This window comes from Oryctolagus cuniculus, chromosome 5, assembly GCF_964237555.1.
Source record: "Oryctolagus cuniculus chromosome 5, mOryCun1.1, whole genome shotgun sequence".
NCBI classification, from domain to species: domain Eukaryota; kingdom Metazoa; phylum Chordata; class Mammalia; order Lagomorpha; family Leporidae; genus Oryctolagus; species Oryctolagus cuniculus.
This window is the reverse complement of record NC_091436.1, coordinates 93,517,701-93,537,192: the sequence shown is the minus strand read 5'-3', so window position 1 is coordinate 93,537,192 and position 19,492 is coordinate 93,517,701. Positions and strand designations below refer to the sequence as shown.

Here is a 19,492-nt window from a genome sequence, read left to right as displayed (position 1 = left end):
GTCCAACTTAGTGATGCCAAAGGAAATCGGACAGATGTTCATGAACATATCCTTCATGTGATATTGAGGCAACCTTTTTTCAACTTCTTCTTGGGTAGGGGAGGACTAATCAACCACATGCCCAGGCTATCTACCAATGTTGTCACATCACAGTTGTACAGCTCTGACAGAATATTTTGTAAAAGTTTGAACCTAGTAAGCTTTTAAAATGCAAAGGAAAAATAGTAATCACTTTTAAGACCATTATGCACCTTATATAACACTTTGCATTGTGCATATGGCATATGATACTAATTTTCTTGGTCTAATACATTTGTTTGACTCCAAAGCAACCATAATATGAAGAAAACGACAGTCTACTGAAGTCACATCAGAAAAAACAAATAGTACATTATTTGGATTAATCATTGTTCATTAAAAAAGGGATTAAAAGGGGGACAGTGCTGTGCTGTATGAGGTTACATCTTCGACTGTGGTGCTGACATCACATATGCGTGTTGATTTAAATGCCAATTGCTCCACTTATGATCTAGCTCCCTGCTAATAGCTAGGGAAAGCAGTGGAAGATGACCCAAGCACTTGGGCCCTTACCACCACATGGGAGACCCAGAAGAAGCTCCTGGCTTCTGATCAGCTCAACTCTGGCCATTGTGGCAAATTGGGGAAGATTAGATGAAAAGACGTCTCTGCCTCCCCCTGTATCTGTAACACTGCCTCTCAGATAAATAAATCTTGAAAACAAAACAAGGCATTAAAAGAATCAACTTATGAACCAATTAAAAAGGTGTCTATAACATTACTAGTTAAAAAAAAATCAAGTTTATCTTTATTAATGGCTCCTCAGTTAACAAACACCTATACCCATAAAACAAAGACAGGGCTTTCCAAATAGAAAATATTTGACTTTCCTTTTATAACAAAAATAATCTACTTTAAAAAAATTATGTACGCAGGGCAGGCGCTGTGGATAGCAGGCACCAGTCTGTGTCCCAGCTGCTCCTATTCCCAACCAGCTCTCTGGTATGGCCTGGGAAAGCAGCAGAAAATAGCCAAAGTCCTTGGGCCCTTTCACCTGTGTGGGAGACCCAGAGGAAGCTTCTAGATCCTGGCTTCAGATCGGCGCAGGTCCAGAGGTAGCAGCCATTTGGGGAATAGATGAGCAGATAGAAGACTTCCCTCTCTGCCTCTGCCTTCTGTAACTCTTTCAAATAAACTTAAAAAAAAAAATGATGGGGGCTGGAGCTGTGACAAAGCCGCAACCTGCAGTGCCAAAATCGATATGGGCACCGGTTCAAGTCCCAGCTGCTCCACTTCAATCCAGCTCTCTGCTATGGGGCTCTGCACCCACATGGGAGACCGGGAGGAAGCACCTGGCTCCTGGCTTCGGATCAGCACAGCTCCAGCCGTTGCAGCCATCTGGGCAGTGAACTAGGGAATGGAAGACCTCTATCACTCAAATGAATAAATAAATTTAAGAAAAAAAATATGTATTCTATGGTTAATTAAGCCAACCAGAAAAGAAAGTTAAGTAATTGTTTGCAAAGGATTTCACTTTTTAAAACCAGAGTAAAAGTATTTATAAGGAAGAATTTTCAAAGGAAAAATTTAATAATGAAGGCACTTTTTTTTTTTTTTTTTTTTTGACAGACGGAGTTACGGAGTTAGACAGTGAGAGAGACAGACAGAAAGGTCTTCCTTCCGTTGGTTTACCCCCCAAATGGCCGCTGCGGCTGGCACACTGTGCTGATCCGAGGCCAGGAGCCAGGTTCCTCCTGGTCTCCCAAGCGGGTGCAGGGCACAAGGATCTGGGCCATCCTCCACTGGCTTCCTGGGCCACAGCAGAGAGCTGGACTGGAAGAGGAGCAACTGGGACAGAACCAACACCCCAACCGGGAGGGTGCCAGCAGGCGGAGGATTAGCCAGGTGAGCCACGGCACCAGCCAATAAAGGCACTTTTTGAATACACATGTGTATCCAGAAGGCAATGAATCTTTTCTTTGAAAATCAAAATTAAGAAAATATCCACTGGGCCGGCGCCGCAACTCACTAGGCTAATCCTCCGCCTTGCGGCACCAGCACACCGGGTTCTAGTCCCGGTAGGGGCGCCGGATTCTGTCCCGGTTGCCCCTCTTCCAGGCCAGCTCTCTGCTGTGGCCAGGGAGTGCAGTAGAGGATGGCCCAAGTGCTTGGGCCCTGCACCCCATGGGAGACCAGGATAAGTACCTGGCTCCTGCCATCGGATCAGCACGGTGCGCCGGCCGCAGCACGCCGGCCACGGCGGCCATTGGAGGGTGAACCAACGGCAAAAGGAAGACCTTTCTCTCTGTCTCTCTCTCTCTCTCACTGTCCACTCTGTCAAAAAAATAAAAATAAAAATAAATTAAAAAAAAAAAAGAAAATATCCACTGTATCTACATGAAAGGCATATGGGGCTATTATAAAATTAAATGTACTATGTAACAAGAGAATAAGTCAACATAAAATTTAATACTGTTATAGTTTATGCTGAGACATTAATAAGTAATGATAAATTTTCAAAATAAGTATATTTTAAAAGAACTATTCTAAGAAAATCAAGGGAGCTTATTATACATATTTTGGGACATGTGTAAATAAAGACCACTTAATAAAACTCACACATACTAAATAATAACAACAAAAATTTCAATAGAAGTTAAAATAAATAAACATAATTCAGCAATTTCAATATTTTGTTTTTCTAAAGGAGATAAGTTAAAATAATGACTCTCTTAATAGAAAATTTTGATACTGCTTAAGTTCTAAAAAATATTAGAGTATAGCCGGCGCCACGGCTCACTAGGCTAATCCTCCGCCTTGCGGCACCAGCACACCGGGTTCTAGTCCCGGTCGGGGCACCGGACTCTGTCCCGGTTGTCCCTCTTCCAGGCCAGATCTCTGCTGTGGCCAGGGAGTGCAGTGGAGGATGGCCCAAGTGCTTGGGCCCTGCACCCCATGGGAGACCAGGAGAAGTACCTGGCTCCTGCCATCGGATCAGCGCGGTGCGCCGGCCACAGCACGCTGGCCGCGGCGGCCATTGGAGGGTGAACCAACCGCAAAGGAAGAGCTTTCTCTCTGTCTCTCTCTCTCTCACTGTCCACACTGCCTGTCAAAAAAAAAAAAAAAAAAAACAAAACAAAAAAAAACAAATTTTTTTTAAATATTAGAGTGTTTTTTTGGTAAGGATTTATTCATTTACTTGAAAAGCAGAGTTGCAGAGATAGAGAAAGAGAGACACAGAGAGAAAGAGATTTCCATCTGCTGGTTCACTCCCCAAATGGCCACAACAGTTAGGACTGGGCCAGGCTGAAGCCAGGAGCAAGGAACTTCATCAGGTCTCATATGTGGGTTAAGGATTTGGACTCATCTGCTGCTGCTTTCCCAAGAGCATTAGCAGGAAGCTGAATCAGAAGTGAAGCAGCTGGGATTTGAATGGGTGTCCACATGGGATGGCAACTCTGCAGGTGGCGGCTTAATATGCTGCACCACAGTGCCAGTCAGGAATTTAGAGATTCATAATGAATTTTTTAAAAAAGCAAACAAAAAACTTGTATGTGCTTTGTTTATGATCAAATTATTATACTTAATAAGTATGCTGGTGGGGCCAGCGCTGCGGTACAGCAAGTTAATCCTCTACCTGCAGCGCCGGCATCCCATATGGGTACTGGTTCTAGTCCCGGATACTTTTCTTCCAATCCAGCTCTCTGCTATGGCCTAGGAAAGCAGTGAAAGATGGCTCAAGTCCTTGAGCCCCTGTACCAGCAAGGGAGACTCGAAAAAGCTCCTGGCTCCTGGCTTAGGATCGGCGCAGCTCCAGCTGTTACGGCCATTTGGGGAGTAAACCAGTGGATAGAAGACCTTTCTCTCTCCTTCTCGCTGTCTTTAACTCTACCTCTCAAATAAATAAATAAAATCTTTTAAAAAAAAAGTATTCTAGTACATATTCTGAGGGGGAGGATACCAAATACAACTTCTACCACAATTTTTGTGAAGTAGAAAGTTGAATAATAAAAGGCAGGAATGAGTTCCAAAGATCTTGCCTTGAGTAATGAACAAATCCCCTAATCTCCCTGTGGAATTATGAAGATAACTGAAATGATCACTAGATTTCAACTCTGTTCCAAAATTCTACCATCTGATATTCAGAATGTTTGCTAAAGAACCTACTAACAAATCTAGAAATGAAATATAGTAAAAGCTCTAGAATACAGAATAAAATCATAGGATCTAAAGTATTTTCAATTATGAGGAATATAAATCTACTGTAGAAAATAATATGTGTATACTTCTACAAAACCTCCAAAGCATGTAAGTTTAAATAAACATGCTATTTTAGGCAGAATTATCCTGTTATACAATTATTTCAATTCTATGCTCAAGGTTACTTTTTACATTTTATTCATTTTTTGAGCATACTACTGAGTAGAGGAGGATATTTAACATGCATATCTTGCTCTAATAATTTTATTATATAGATTTAAATATCAAAAACCAAACAGGTAAGAATCATAATTTTTCATTTTCAATTAAGTTGAAAGACAGAAAGATGAGACAGAGTGAGAAAGAGAGACAAACAGAAGAGATCTATCTGCTGATTTACTTCCCAAATGTTCAAGATTCAAGGCTAAAGCCAGGAACTTGGAAATCAATTCAAGTCTCATGTGGGTGAAAGGGACTCAAGTACTTGAGCCATCATCTGCTTCCTCCCAGGTACAATTTAGTAAGAAGCTGGATCAGAAGAAGAGGAATGAGGATTTTAACTATGCACTCTCATAGGGGGTGCGGGCATTCCCCCTAGAGGCATCTTAATAGCTGCGCTAAACATGTGCCCTAAGAAACTTATACTAAAAATTATCCTGAGTACTTCATTCATTCAAATTAGAGTTCAATAACATGAGGGAAAATAAACTTAACAGTATATATTAGATACTCACTACAGACTATATTTAAAATACATGTTGGTTATTTTTGATTATTACAACTATTATTGTGTACACAAAGACTGTATCAGGGAGGCTATCTGTATTCAAGTACTGTCAAATTCCTCTAAAAGACCATTACTCTACATTTCTTTTAACAGTGAAAATTAATTTAATTTACAGAACATTATTTCATCTGAACTAAGATGGCCATTATTATAAAATAAGTAGTGCTGATTAGGAAATTTAAATAAAAAAACTGCTATATCTAGCTTGACAAAATCATAGATCAAATTACTGTATGAAATTAAAATAATTTATTATATAAAAGTGATTCTGAGGAATCAGCTCTAGATTTTCATATATATCAGGGCTGGCACTGTGGTATAGCAGCTACCTGTGGCCCTAGCATCCCACATGGGCACCAGTTTGAGTCCCAGCTGCTCTACTATCCACTCTCTGCTAATGTGCTTGGGAAAAGCAGTGGAGGACAGTCCAAGTCCTTGGGCCTCTGCACCCACATGTGAGACCCAGAAGTTCCTGACTCCTGACTTCGGATCAGCCCAGCTCTGGATGTTGTGGCCATTTGGTGAGTGAGCCAGCTGATGGAAGATTCTTTCCTTTCTCTCTCTCTCTCTCTCTCTCTTTCTCCTTGCCACTCTTCCTTTTCCCTCCCTCCTTCTCTCTCCCATTCTTCCTAACTCTGCCTTTCAAATAAATAAATAAACCTTTAAAAAAGGAAAAATATTACCAAAATAAGTAACTCATTTTCAAATTTATCAGCATTTTCTTATCTGATTCTGTAGACAGCAATATTATTAAGTTTTCCTTAAAACTTAATTTCTCCTCCTTTAACATACTAACAAGGTATCCTCCTAACACATTCTCTAGGGACTGTGTTCTCTTCCCCATTCTGTAATTATTAAGTACATTTCAAAGTTTAATTCTAAGTCCTCTACACTGCCCTCTATATCACCATATCTCCATGAGGAGGCAAACATCATTCTGTATGGAACAACTTAACATTTCTTTTTCTCTACTCCTAGCTCTTCCAACTATTCTATTTCCAAGTGCTTAATGGCCATTTCCACAAAGGTAGTCTTATACAATAAACATATATACAAATGAATTAAAAACAAATCAGTTTTTCCTCATGTGTTTCATATTCTCATTAATAAATAACATTGTTGTCAAGGACATACTGACCTAATACTCTGAATTTAACTATTAAACCTTTCCTTCTTGTCACTTCAAACAGCCAGGAACAGCCCAATCCCAATATATGACACAAAATATTTTTTTCCTTACTTCATAAATTCACTACTACCTACCTGTATAATTTCTTATTATAATCTTACTGATAAAACAGTTCCGTCTACATTGATCAGATTTTATATATGAAATACTACTACTGGCAATAAAATTATTTTTTCTCATAATTTACAAACCCCCCACTACATTTACTCTTCTTTATGTTTATGAGATCATTTCAGGCCATTAATAATCCACCTCAATCTATGCTTTCTGTTTTACCATCCATTATTTGCAAAATCTACTCCACACAAACTTTCTAAATCACTTAAACAACATGTATAACATTTACCTTGTAGTTATAAAGTTCCATTCATTTATAAAATTACTGAACATCTATTTAACTTTCAAGATACAGTTTCAATTCTTCCTTGTCAACAAAACTTTGAACATCCACCCTGACAGAATGCCTACATTTTTAGATATCACAATTGCCTCATCATTTGTCATGCTACCATTTGAAACTATTTATATTTTCAGGTTTACATTTATCTTCCTAACTTAACTGTGAATTGGTTAAAAATGACTATATCCCTCCTTGTGGTTCTCATATTTTGTGCTTAACACAAAATCACTCAAATATATGTCAATCAAAATATCTTCACCTGCATGTGTACATTCTGTACTTGTATAACCACATACTTTCCCTTATTAACTATCAAATCTCAAACACTTCTGTGATAATGGATCATGAGTATGTGAAAGTTACTACACAAAAGTAATCCATCAAACATAAAACTATGACAAACTCATGTTCATGGCAACCAATTTTATGGTATGTTTTTTGCACCAAGATATACATAGATGAAAATAAGATAGTATCTATAAGAACCCCAGATAGCTGAAAGAAAATAATAATTAAGGTTGATAAGAAAACTGAAGGTAATTCTTATCCAAAGAAGTTGAAATAAGAACTAGAAGTATCAGGGAGCCCTTTTAACATACTCAATATAAATATTGACATTATATTGTTAAATGACAGTAGATGGATGATAGAGATAAAGATAGAAACTTGAAATTCTCATTCAGAAGAGAACAGAAATGAGATATAGCTATTTTGAGCTTTTCTTTCTTTCTTTCCTAGATACGAGCAGCTACATTTATCTAAAACTAAAATATAGGTCACACTGAGAACATGTTAATGTCAGAAGTATGTATGTGCAAAAATTCTGAGTGGTAGATTGGCAGCCTCTGCTCATTTGGGACGTTGCAAGGAGAAATACATTGTTCTGGATTAGTGGACACTGGAACATTTTTTTTTTTTAACTCTTAAGTAAAAGAAAGGTTAAGAGAACAATTATAAAAATAAGGAAACCTTTAATTAAATAAAAACTGTTATTTCAAATTTACCCATGAGACAACAAAGTAAAGCAAAAATCAAATTCAGTAAAACCACTTTCTAACAAGAGACATATTGAAATCTTCAATTAAAATCAAAACCAGACAGGAGGCAACAAATTATAGCTTTAAATAACATAAAACAGAAAGATATGAAAAGAGATAATCAGAGTACAGTTAAGACTACAGTGAAAAGAGAGCAAGAGAGACAAAGCAAAAGTGCCAGAGACATGAAGAAAGCTACTAACAGGGGGTCCTCAAATACAACTGCTAGTATCTTTTAGCTACTAATAGCCAAATTGTCTAAGCACTAAGAAATATGAAAAATTCTCTTTTCATTATCTTTAGAAATTCACATTCATTTGAATATGTAGTTAAAAATCAGTTATACTGTGTGATAATTTAATGAAAAAAAAAAGCCACAAAAATTTATATTTAGGAGCACTTAAGATTATAATAAGTAAACTTGTAAACCTGCCTACCTCTTTCAGGGAAAGTGAATATTACCATGTCCTCAACTTCAGTCCAGATAATTGTACATACATTGAAGTTATTTCCGATAATAATTTATATTATTAGCATTTAATTAGAGCTTAGAAAAATATAGGCTTCCTGAGTTATATTCAACTAGTTAGGAATATTTTTAATATATGTTACATGCTTTGATAAAAGCCAAACATATAGTATTTTTAATATAACATAATATGCTGAAATATGAACAATAACTGATGTGGTTTAAAGGAATGTATGTTAACAAATTCATTTTTCTTAAAAGACTAAAGTTGTTTTATATTCATAATTCTTTTGGTTCTTTCCTTGGTTCATTCAAAAAAAGAGAAAAACTGAAAACATTAACTTGAACTTGGGATTACTTAGTAAAACTCAGTATAAATTAAATTCCTAATGTTAAGTTGTATGGTATCTTAGTAATTCAAAATTTTAGATTAGCCATACAGAGCCAAATAACTGTAACTGTACCCAAAATTCATTCATACATAATAGCAGACACCAAGAATATAAGCTCCTACACCCTAAAATTTCCATTTTTTTCAATAATAGAAATTCTGGATGCTTTTTTTTTCTTTCACCTGCCCATAGATAAAACAGGCAATGAAATGAAAAAAAGAATGAAGAGCAAAGGAAGTAGGGCATTTAGATAACTTGTAAACTGACAGGAAAAAAAATAAAATTTAACAATAAGATCTCAGATCCACTCAAGAGTTAATACTGTAAAAGACTATCCCCTGGACATACACTGGGAGTTGGAAGTTTGGTTTGCAAGGACATTGAGAAAAGCTAAAAATAAAAAAAAAAACCATAACTAGATGAACTATTAAGAATGCATTAGCAACAATCATGGGTATAAGTCCAAGTTTCCACAAAATAAGTGTGAAACATAGGTAAATCTAGGCAACAGATTTCATCTTTGTAATGTGCAGTTTCTCCATTTATAAAACCTGAAATAATGAAACCCACGTTAATTATATAAGGTTTTCATGAAACCAAAATGAGGTAATATATATGGAAGCATTTTGCAAATCATTAAAAAGCATCAAAAAAGTAAAGAGAATATCTTTAATTAATTAAGGTGAGGTAAGCTCATTTTCTGTTTTCCTAAGGTTTTTAATGCAAGATATAATTTGTATCTATATTAGTTTATGTTTTGTTTCTCTCACAGTGTCAAGAGTCTATGGATAACACCCAATATAACATAATTTGCGCCCTTTACAGGTTTTCTTTCTTATTTATATAAAGAACAAGAAAAACATTCTCATCTGAAACTATCACTAAGCATTAAGTTGAAGGCCGTTCCAGAATAATTTCTTAGCTAATTTCAAAGAATATATATTTTGGCTGAATTCTTACTTCTGGTTACAATACTAACTTGTAATAGACTAACCTGTAATGCACTAAAAGCAAACTATCTAACACTCAAGGTATGATTTTTATATCTATGAAAAAGGTGAAATATTAGTGTGGCAACTTACCTGATGAGGAAAAATTCACCTTTGTAACTAAAAGGTGAAAACAGTATTCAACTAAGAGAAAAAAGTTTCTCTCCAAACACTCTATCAATACAATAATGCCTTTTGAAAAGATGAAATTACTAAATAATGCCCCTTTTGTAGGTGTGATTCTTTGAAGGTAGAGAATGTTGCAAAAATAAACAAATCAGAAATACAAGGACAGAGAAAGAAATAACACTTCTTACCAGAATATTTATGTATTTTCTTTTTAAAAATTCTCTATATAATCACAAAGGAAATCCATCCATGATTAACAATTGCACCCCAAATAATCAACATTATATTTATAGAAAGATGAGAATTTTACAAACCTGATTTCTTACTGATACACACTAAGCACAGTCATAAAGACAGGTAAAGTTAATTCTTTCACTTATAAAATTCTCTGTATCTTCCTATTTATTATGCAAAACTAACTTCTCTGATTATTAATCAAGGAATAGATCACTTCCATACAATTTTTTTACATTATTTTATTCACGAATGATTATTTTGTGAAATAATTTGTTTCACAAAAAAAATTTGACCACACACTATTAACTATTATTTTATGATGTATTACTGAATGTGTACATACAGGTAATTCAAATCTATTTTTAGAAAATATGACTATATGACTGCTTTATTTTAGGAACCCTTTATATTTTATACAGTGTTTAGAAATGAGAGGAAACACTGCTCAAATTATCTACGAGACTAAATCACTATAATTCAAAAACTCTGCAAAATATGGTAAAATCTATATGGGAAATAAACTATAAAAGAAAAAGGTAAGTTCAAATAAGTAATACACTATAATATAATCAAAGGCAAGAAATGCCTAACTCTTCAGCTTTAATTTTGAAATGCATTTGAATCTAATTCCTTTGCACTACAGGATTGACAATGACATTCAATAATGCAACATAAATATTTATTTGTCATTTGTGCTGATTATTTTCCAAACATTTCTTTCTTCTCTTTCTTATATCTTCATGCTTGTGAGCTTCTGCTCACTATTAAAACTACACTATTAAACTACAACTATACCAGTTTTCACAACATATAGGCATTCTAATTCAGGTATGGAATAAATTAGTTCTTTACAAATGGAAATCTAAAGTCAAAATATGTATAAACCAAGTCATAAATGAATTTCCTTTGTGATATGCAAAGTACCTTCAAGAAGTTCCCAAATCTTTAACAGCTATAAAACAATGACTGATAATTACCATATTGAAATAAGATCGAATTTTGACTCCTCTTGCCAGGTCCCACACTATTACATTTCCATCGTGACCAGCAGAAAAGAGAACTCTAGGATCGAATGGGTGTGGCTCAAGAACAAATACCTCATCTTCATGACCCTGAAATATGTTTGAAGTGTCACAGATTTTAAATATAAAAATAAAAAAATTAATGAAACACCAATATAGCAACATTCCTAGGAACTGAGAAACTAAGTTCTAAGAATTATTTAAATTGGCAAAAACATCCAAATTTATCTATGTGTATATAATAATGAATCTAAGCTAATTTTGTCCAGGGTTTTGCATTCATTTAGTGAAACATAAGAATACTATTAATACATTCCTACACAGCAAAAAACAGCAAGCATCTACAAAATATTTGCAAGCCAAACTTGTTTAAATGCATTTTAAAATCACTACAACCACCCACAAAGCCTTATTACTCTAGAAAACAACTTTTTAGCTAACATAAAAGACTATAAAGCCCTTAATAAAAATATCCCTTTCCATAGCCAGCTTCAGTTATATCAAATAAAAATAAATCTTTTCTTTCTCACCATCAGGACATGAATTAGTTGACCGGTGTAAGAATTCCAAACTTTCAAAGTCATGTTATTAACTGCAGTTATAACTGTATTGTCATGTCGATCCCAAGCTACCATAGTTACTTTCATTTTTGTGATTTTATCTTCTATTCCTTGAAGATTTTGACTGAAAGTAAGGGAGGCAGTATTTGTTTATAATGACTTTATAAAATAGTATGACAAAAGTCAAAATGTATTTTCTTATTATTTAACTTATTTAATAGCAGTTGAGAATAATTTGAATCCACATATAATAATGGCAAAAATCACTACACAGGGTCAGGAAATCCCTGATTCTATTCTAAGCTATTAGTATCAAATGACCTTGGGTAAACATTACTGTTCTAACTATCTAGATGTAAGAACTCTATGCTATCAACTCCACCATTTACTCTTCCATCATGTTCTGACTACTCTGCCCTCCTATCCATTTGAGTTAACTACAAGTAGAGAAAAATGGTAATATATAATATAAAAATAACAGTTACAATATGTAATATAATTTATCTCAGCTGAAGAAAACCTTTGGATAGAAAACATTATCCCTCTGTGATAGATGGGATATTTTAATATACTCTGGTTTCTGAAAAAAACATCAGAAGTTGTAACTGTCTTACAAATACTATTATCCTATTAAGAAAACTGAACTGGGGCCAGCACTGTGGTGTAGTGGGTTAAGCCTCCACATGCAGCACCAGCATCCCATATGGGCTCTGGTTCAAGTCCCAGCTGCTCCTCTCTTGATCCAGCTCCCTGCTGATGGCCTGGGAAAGCAGTGAAAGATGGCACAAGTCCCTGGGCTCCTGTACCCACATGGGAGACCAGGAAGAAGCTCCTGGCTCCTGGCTTCAGACTGGCCCAGCTCCAGCTGTTGTGGCCATTTAGGGAGTGAACGAGTGGATAGAAGACCTCTCTCTGTGTGTCTCTCCCTCTTTCTCTCTCTGTAACTGCCTCTCATATAAACAATTAATAAATCTTAAAAAAAAAAAAAAATGAACTGGGGACAGCATTGTGGTATAGCGGATTAAGCTGTCAGCATTCCACATCAGAATGCGTGGTTCAAGCCTCGGCTACTCTGCTTTCTCATTTAGCTTCCCACTGATGCGGCTGGGAAGGCAGCAAAAGATGATCTAAAGAGCTGGGCCCCTGCCATCGATCTGGGAGACCAGTATGGAGTTACTACCTCCTGGTTTTGCCTTGTCCGCAAATTGTAGCCATTTGGGATATGAACAGGCAGACGGAAGAAGAATCCCTCTGTGTCATTCTGTCACTCAGATAAAATAAATAAATCTTAAAAAAAAAAACAGAAAACTGAACTAGAATGCAAGTTGTTATCTTCTTTTGTTAAGATTTATTTATTTATTTATTTGAAAGGCAGAGTTAGAGAGAGGGAGAGACAGATCTTCCATCCTATAGTTCACTCCTCAAATGGCACAAGGGCCACAGCTGGGCCAGGCAGAAGCCAGGAGCTTCTGTGTCTCCCACGTGGGTAATAGGACCCGAGTACTTGTGTCCATCTTCCACTGCTTTCCCAGCCCAGACATATTATCAGGGAGCTGGATTGGAAGAGGAACAGCCGGGACATCTACCAGTTCGCGTACCGGATGCTGGCATCACAGGTGGTGACTTAAGCCTCTGCCACAACAATGGTCCTGCAAGTCTTATATCCATTAAGGAATCATTTCGTAAAAATCAACACTGTATCTTCTATAGCAGCTCTAGTTGTTGTGATATGATTTCACAGACTAAGAATCACTCCACCTTATTACATTACATACTTCAAATCAGGGGTAGAAAACTTTTTTCTGCCAAAGACTATTTGTATACTTTTAACATCATGTGCAGGTCATACAAAATTATCAGTTTAAAAATTAGCCTGCTGGGGCCGGTGCTGTGGCGTAGTAGGTAAAGCCGCTGCCTGCAGTGCCAGCATCCCATATGGGCACCAGTTCAAGTCCCGGCTACTCCACTTCCAATTCAGCTCTCCGCTATGGCCTGGGACAACAGTAGAAGATGGCCCAAGTCTCTGGGCCCCTGCACCCGCATGGGAGACCCAGAAGAAGCTCCTGGCTCCTGGCTTCAGATCGGCCAAACTCTGGCCATTGCAGCCATGTGGGGAGTAAATCAGTGGATGGAAGCCCTCTCTATCACTTTCTCTCTCTCTGCCTTTCTGTAACTCTGCCTTTTAAATAAATAAATCAAATTAGCCTGCTATTATATACAGATTTATTTAATTTTGAGTTCTGACTGTGACTACATCAAGAGGGCAGACCAAACAATTTCAGATGCCTTACACAGCCAGTAAACTGGATGTTCCTCACCCCTTATCTATAACTATGTAATATTTCAAATTTTATCTCTTACCCTGCTGGACGAGTAGCCATATCCAACAAAATGCTTTTCCATTCTCTTCTTTTAAACTGCCAAATGCGTGCTGTCCCATCACGACTGCCACTTACAAATCTGTATTAAAAGGAGTACAGTCCCCCAAGGACAAACCACAAATGCTTTATGAAAACGTGTTCTTCTCAAAGTTTCATTTTAAAAGACAGCACTCATCTTTATTTATACAGCATTCTAATACAATACAGATAATTCCTGCAAATAATCTCTAGAAATGTAAGACTTCCTTAAACTTTGTAGGCTTTTTAATATTTTATACATAAATGTTCTAATGTCATGTCTTTTCTCAAAAATAACATTCAAATGTGATTCAAGGCTGTTATTCACCACTCTAGAAATAGAATTGATAGCTTCCAATGGAAAAATGTTTTCCTCTCAGTGTAGAAGAAACTGACGAGTTCTACTCAAAATGTTTAGAAATAGCTTTATTTCTTTGTAAAATAAGACATGAGAAAATTAACACACTATCATCATTTTCTATCAATAAATAGGTTTGTCTCAAATGTTACACTCGGATATATTTCCAATCTCTACCAAAAGCGTCTCTATACTTTAATATATAGAGAATACACAGGAAAACATAAATGATTTCTTATTATAAATGTGTTCAAGTAAACTAATATTATAAATTAAGACGTTTACATGCACAAGAAGGCTTTAAGTGGTAAAGATATTTATTTCAGGCAACTAATTCCTATATAACTTTATAAATAAAACTGTAGAGATTAGACTCATCTTTATCTCATAATATTAAAATTGAATTAGACAAATGTAGTAAGTATTTACCTGTTACTAGTGTTAGAAAACTGGATACTGTCAACTTTGTCCTAAACACAAACAGATAAACAATAAAATGGATGCTAAATATAAACTATTAAACTCATTTAAATTATACTTATCTAATTTATTCAGCAGTACTTACAGTATGAAATTCCAATTCTGATATTTTCTCTGGCTGACCTGATCCGAAAAAATAAACCCTAATAATATGATCTGTGCTTCCTGTAGCCAGAAACATTCCACCTATGAAGAACAACACACATAAATAAAACATAACCTCAAAAATATATGAAATTAAACAAAATTCAAGTGATATTAGAATTTCTCTCTAAAACCAATCATTTATCTTAAATATACAAGTGACATTTAAGTTTTTCTTTTGTTTTTTTGTTATTTGAAAAGCAGAGTTACAGAGAGAGAGGGAAAGAGCGAGAGCAAGAATTTCATCCACTGGTTCATTCCCCAAATGGCCACAACGGCAGAAGCTGGGCCAGAGGGAAGTCAAGAACCAGGAGCTTCTTCGAGGTCTCCCACATGGGTGGCAGAGACCCAAACACTTGGGCCATCTGCCACTGCTTTCCCAGTCACATTAGCAGGGAGCTGGATGGGAAGTGGAGCAGCCAGGACTCAAACCCATACCCATAAGGGATGTCTGCACTATAGGCAGTGGCTTTTCCAATTACACCACAGGACTGGCCCCATATAATTGAAATTTAAGAAAAGAAGTTAGCTAATATAACTTTGACTACAATGGATTTTTTTCAATATTTACAGGAGAAAAGCTTTCTCCTAGAAAAATAATTTTACTAAGTGTTTACATATTCTTACCATGTTAAAAATCAGTCATCACTAGAAAACATGTCTCCTTTAACATTACTAAAATCCTTCTCTTAGCCCATTTATCATCTGCCAAAATTCCATAAAATTTTAAGGCCCTAACTTGTCATTACAAACTTTGCAATACAATGAGCCTGCACTCTTCTGAAATCAAATAATTTCGTAGCAATACATTTTATTTTGCATTATTTGTGTATGTCATTTGTTCCCTTCTTAACACCATTATCTGGCACAGCACGTAACAGTGCTTATATAAAATGAAATAATTAAATGAGTGCTAAATGACCTAGCCACCAAACCTTTAACATTTTATCTCTGAAAGAGGCAAAAATTCAGAGTACAACACATGCATGTACAGTGCCTATGTTTATGTTATTATTAGAAGGAACACTGTCATCATGGCATTAGCACTGTTAATGTGGGAGTTAAGAAACCAAAAGATGTTGGGGCCAATTGTGGTGCTTCAGGTTACACCACCACTTGCAACAAAGGAATCCCATAATGGAGCATCCGGGGTAAGTCCTGGCTACTCTGCTTCTGAATCATCTTCCTGCTAATGCACCTGAAAGGCAACAGATGACAGCAGAAGTACATGGGTCTCTGCCTACCCATACTAGAGACCAGGATGGAGTTCCCAGCTCCTGGCTTTGGCCTGGCCCACACCAGGCTATTGCAGCCATTTGGGAAGTGAATCAAAAGATGGAAGACCTCTTTCTCTCTGCCTCTCCCTCCCTCTGCCTTTCAAATAAATACATAAATAAATCTAAATAAACCAAAGATGTACAGGTATTACAATGGAAGAAAAGAGACTCATTTTATCATTTGTTGCTATCTCTTTTCTCGGGTAATCCTGCTATCCACCATTATAGAAAGTATAGAAAAAGTAAAAGTGAAAATAAAGGCAGAAACGTATCAGAATATTATGTGTTTGATCTATTCACATTTAATTTTATCATCAATTCACTTTAAATATCTAGGTCGTAGCTTGCTTAAAAATCTGTAACATCAAGCCGGCGCCGCAGCTCACTAGGCTAATCCTCCACCTTGCGGCACCGGCACACCGGGTTCTAGTCCCAGTCGGGGTACCGGATTCTGTCCCAGTTGCCCCTCCTCCAGGCCTGCCCTCTGCTATGGCCCGGGAGTGTAGTGGAGGATGGCCCAAGTTCTTGGGCCCTGCACCCGCATGGGAGACCAGGAGAAACACCTGGCTCCTGGTTTCGGATCAGCACGATGTGCTGGCCGCAGCACGCCGGCCGCGGCGGCCATTGGAGGGTGAACCAATGGCAAAAGGAAGACCTTTCTCTCTCTCTCTCTCTCTCTCTCTCTCTCTCTCTCTCTCACTGTCCACTCTGTCAAAAATTTAAAAAAAAAAAAATCTGTAGCATCCATTCAAAATGCTGCTTCGTAAATTCAAAATATAACTGGAATACTAGCACTGCAATACAGCTACTTTTTAAACAGCAAATAAGACAGTCTGGGGCAAATAATGTCTTTCTTACACTGAACCATTAAAAGAATCACTTTGTAAGAGATAATTTTGAAATTATTTATTCTCTCCTACTAAAGCATTATGGCCTTCTTCAAGAAAATATTAGATCTGGCATTGTAGCACAGAGGGTTAAGCTACCGCCTGTGATGCCAGCATCCAAACTGGGCACTGGTGCCAGTCCAGACTGCTCCATTTCCCAACCAGTTCTCTGCTAATGTGCCTGGGAAAGGAGCAGAAGATGGCCCATATCCTTGAGCCCCTGCACCCAGGTGGAAGACTTGGATAGAGTTCCAGGCATCAGGCTTTGTCCTTGCCCAGCCCTGGCCATTGCAGCCATCTGGAAAGTGGTCCATTGAATGGAAGCTCAGTCTCTCTATCTCTCCTTCTATCTCTGTAACTGCCTTTCAAATAAAAGTAAATAAATCTTTAAAAGAAAATTAGTCATGTGATTAGATAAACTAAATTTCAACAAAGCTAAAATACTTCTCAATTGAATTATGTGTTTACTTAATAGCTCTGGAATATGTACGAAGATATGATTTATAATGCAACAGTAAATTATTTTCAAAAACTTTTATGTGTTCCACCACAAGCTTTCCAATACACAATTTTAAGCAGAAAATTATGGGGGCAGTGGTAGGTGGGGCAGGTGGGATATTACCAGCACTAAAAGAAGAACAGATCATTTGAACTCCAGGCCGAGGGCGCTCAGTAAATTTGGCAGGTCTTGGACTACAAAAAAATAAATAAGTAAAAAAAATAAAAACCAGTAATACCAGAAATAAACTGTATCAAAAAGTAATCACAGGACCAAACTAAATACGAAGCAACAGATGGCTCCCTTCCTAAAAACATCTTAGAAATCATTATGTGTCATGATCAGCAGATCTTGTACAAACTCTAGATATAGGTTTCACAGGAGCTCCTGTTTACACAACAATCTGCATAGGGAACAATCCCAAAGTCACGTCACATTAGACATGCAGTTAGTAGTTACACTCACCTCTTATCAGTTAAACAAGTATTCAGTGTTTCATACAGTAGAATAGCAACATACAAATATATATAAGGAAGTTAGTTATTTGTAAATATGGACACTAGCAAAATAGGTGCCACTTCTGCTGCTGACACATATTATCAACATCTAAACTTGTCCAGTATTAGCCACTGTTAATTAAGTTTCTCCCTTATGTTTACCTTCTAATGTGACAAAACATATCCCTTAAGGCTCCAAAAGTAAAAATCTTAAGCATTCCCCAGTCAAATCAACTAAGACTACATGACTGCTAGGTCACCTGTAACTCACATTAAAAAAAATAGAAATCTACTTGACCATATTTATATTAATTTTTGTATAACTGTATTATGTTGTTTTATCTTAATACTATTAAATGTTTAATGTTACAATCAACCAGATTAAAGAAAGAAAACTATCAATTTCAGACTTAAAAGCTCCACTATTCATCATACAACAATGTATATATAATGCTCTAGTACATGAATTATATTTGAAGCCCTACTCACTGTACTTTTGACCTAGTTTGTCTCTATTAGTGGAAGAAATATAAAAATATTTACAGCCTTAAGTTTGACAGCACTGCATAACTTCACAATCCACAACATCAAGTTTTAGAGTGGTTTTAGTTTTGTTATTAGGGTAAAAGCTTGTGACTATTTTTGATCTATCAATATTTTGAGCAGTGAGAACAGTCATTTTTTTAACTAATGTAGAATGCAACAAAAAGTTTTGGCTAACTAAATTAATGAGTTTGTAAATTATTTTAAATTGACAATTTTTCTTAATGGTCACAAGCTCTAATACTTATAACTGAGCACAACAGATTAAAGAAACAGGTGGTTATGAAAATACTTATTCAAAGCAAAATTAAACAATTACAGGTTAAGTAAATAAATCTGAAATTATGGAAACAAGAAACTACCACTTTCATTCATATCTTGTTAATTTTGGGTACAACTGTTCATATAAATGCCAAACAACCCTTTAGTTGGAACTCATTACCAGAATATGCTAATGAGTCTATAGTGTCATTTTTAAGTAGATAAGCAGGTAACAATAATTTATTTTTAAATGTATGGTTGAGGAAATTTTTTGAAAGAGGGCCTTAGACTCAAACTCTGAATTGAGCAAGCATACATCCCTGCCACTTATCAGATGTGTGACCTTTGGTAAATTAAGACCTCTATACCTCAGTTTCCTCTTGTACAAAATGAAGGTAACAACAGAAGCTATCTCAGAGTTGCTGACAAAATTAAATGAATTTAATTCATGTAAAATACTTTCTATAGTGCCTAACACACTCAATAAAAACTAGTATTAGTATTTTAATTAGATTCAACAAACTCTAGATAGCTCATATAATAACTGCTATTTAGTTTAGAACAGTGCTGAAGAAGTGGTCCTGACAGTATACTTCCAGTATTCAAATCCTGGCTCTACTCCCACTTGCTAACTGCTTGAACTGCCTATGCTTTTTTTTTTTTCGTTATTTGCACAAAAAATAGTGATTGTCCCTTCCTCATAGGGTAGTTACAAGAC

The 19,492-nt window shown here is 36.2% G+C and overlaps 1 protein-coding gene across 15 annotated transcripts in view; it reads right to left on the bottom strand.

Moving 5' to 3' along the window:
* The window catches only part of PHIP (pleckstrin homology domain interacting protein), a 164,093-nt gene that overhangs the window by 86,206 nt on the left and 58,395 nt on the right, over nucleotides 1–19,492 (bottom strand). For all 15 annotated transcript variants that reach the window (XR_011388640.1, XR_011388641.1, XR_007922917.2 and 12 more), the window contains 6 exons: nucleotides 17,597–17,667; nucleotides 14,752–14,852; nucleotides 14,616–14,656; nucleotides 13,791–13,889; nucleotides 11,400–11,553; nucleotides 10,825–10,959 (listed from right to left, as the gene is read on the bottom strand). Coding sequence is in view for 10 of the 15 variants with exons in the window: in XM_051854539.2 (XP_051710499.1) it covers nucleotides 10,825–10,959; nucleotides 11,400–11,553; nucleotides 13,791–13,889; nucleotides 14,616–14,656; nucleotides 14,752–14,852; nucleotides 17,597–17,667 (601 nt within the window). In the remaining 5 variants the exon portion in view is untranslated. The remainder of the gene's footprint in view (nucleotides 1–10,824; nucleotides 10,960–11,399; nucleotides 11,554–13,790; nucleotides 13,890–14,615; nucleotides 14,657–14,751; nucleotides 14,853–17,596; nucleotides 17,668–19,492) is intronic.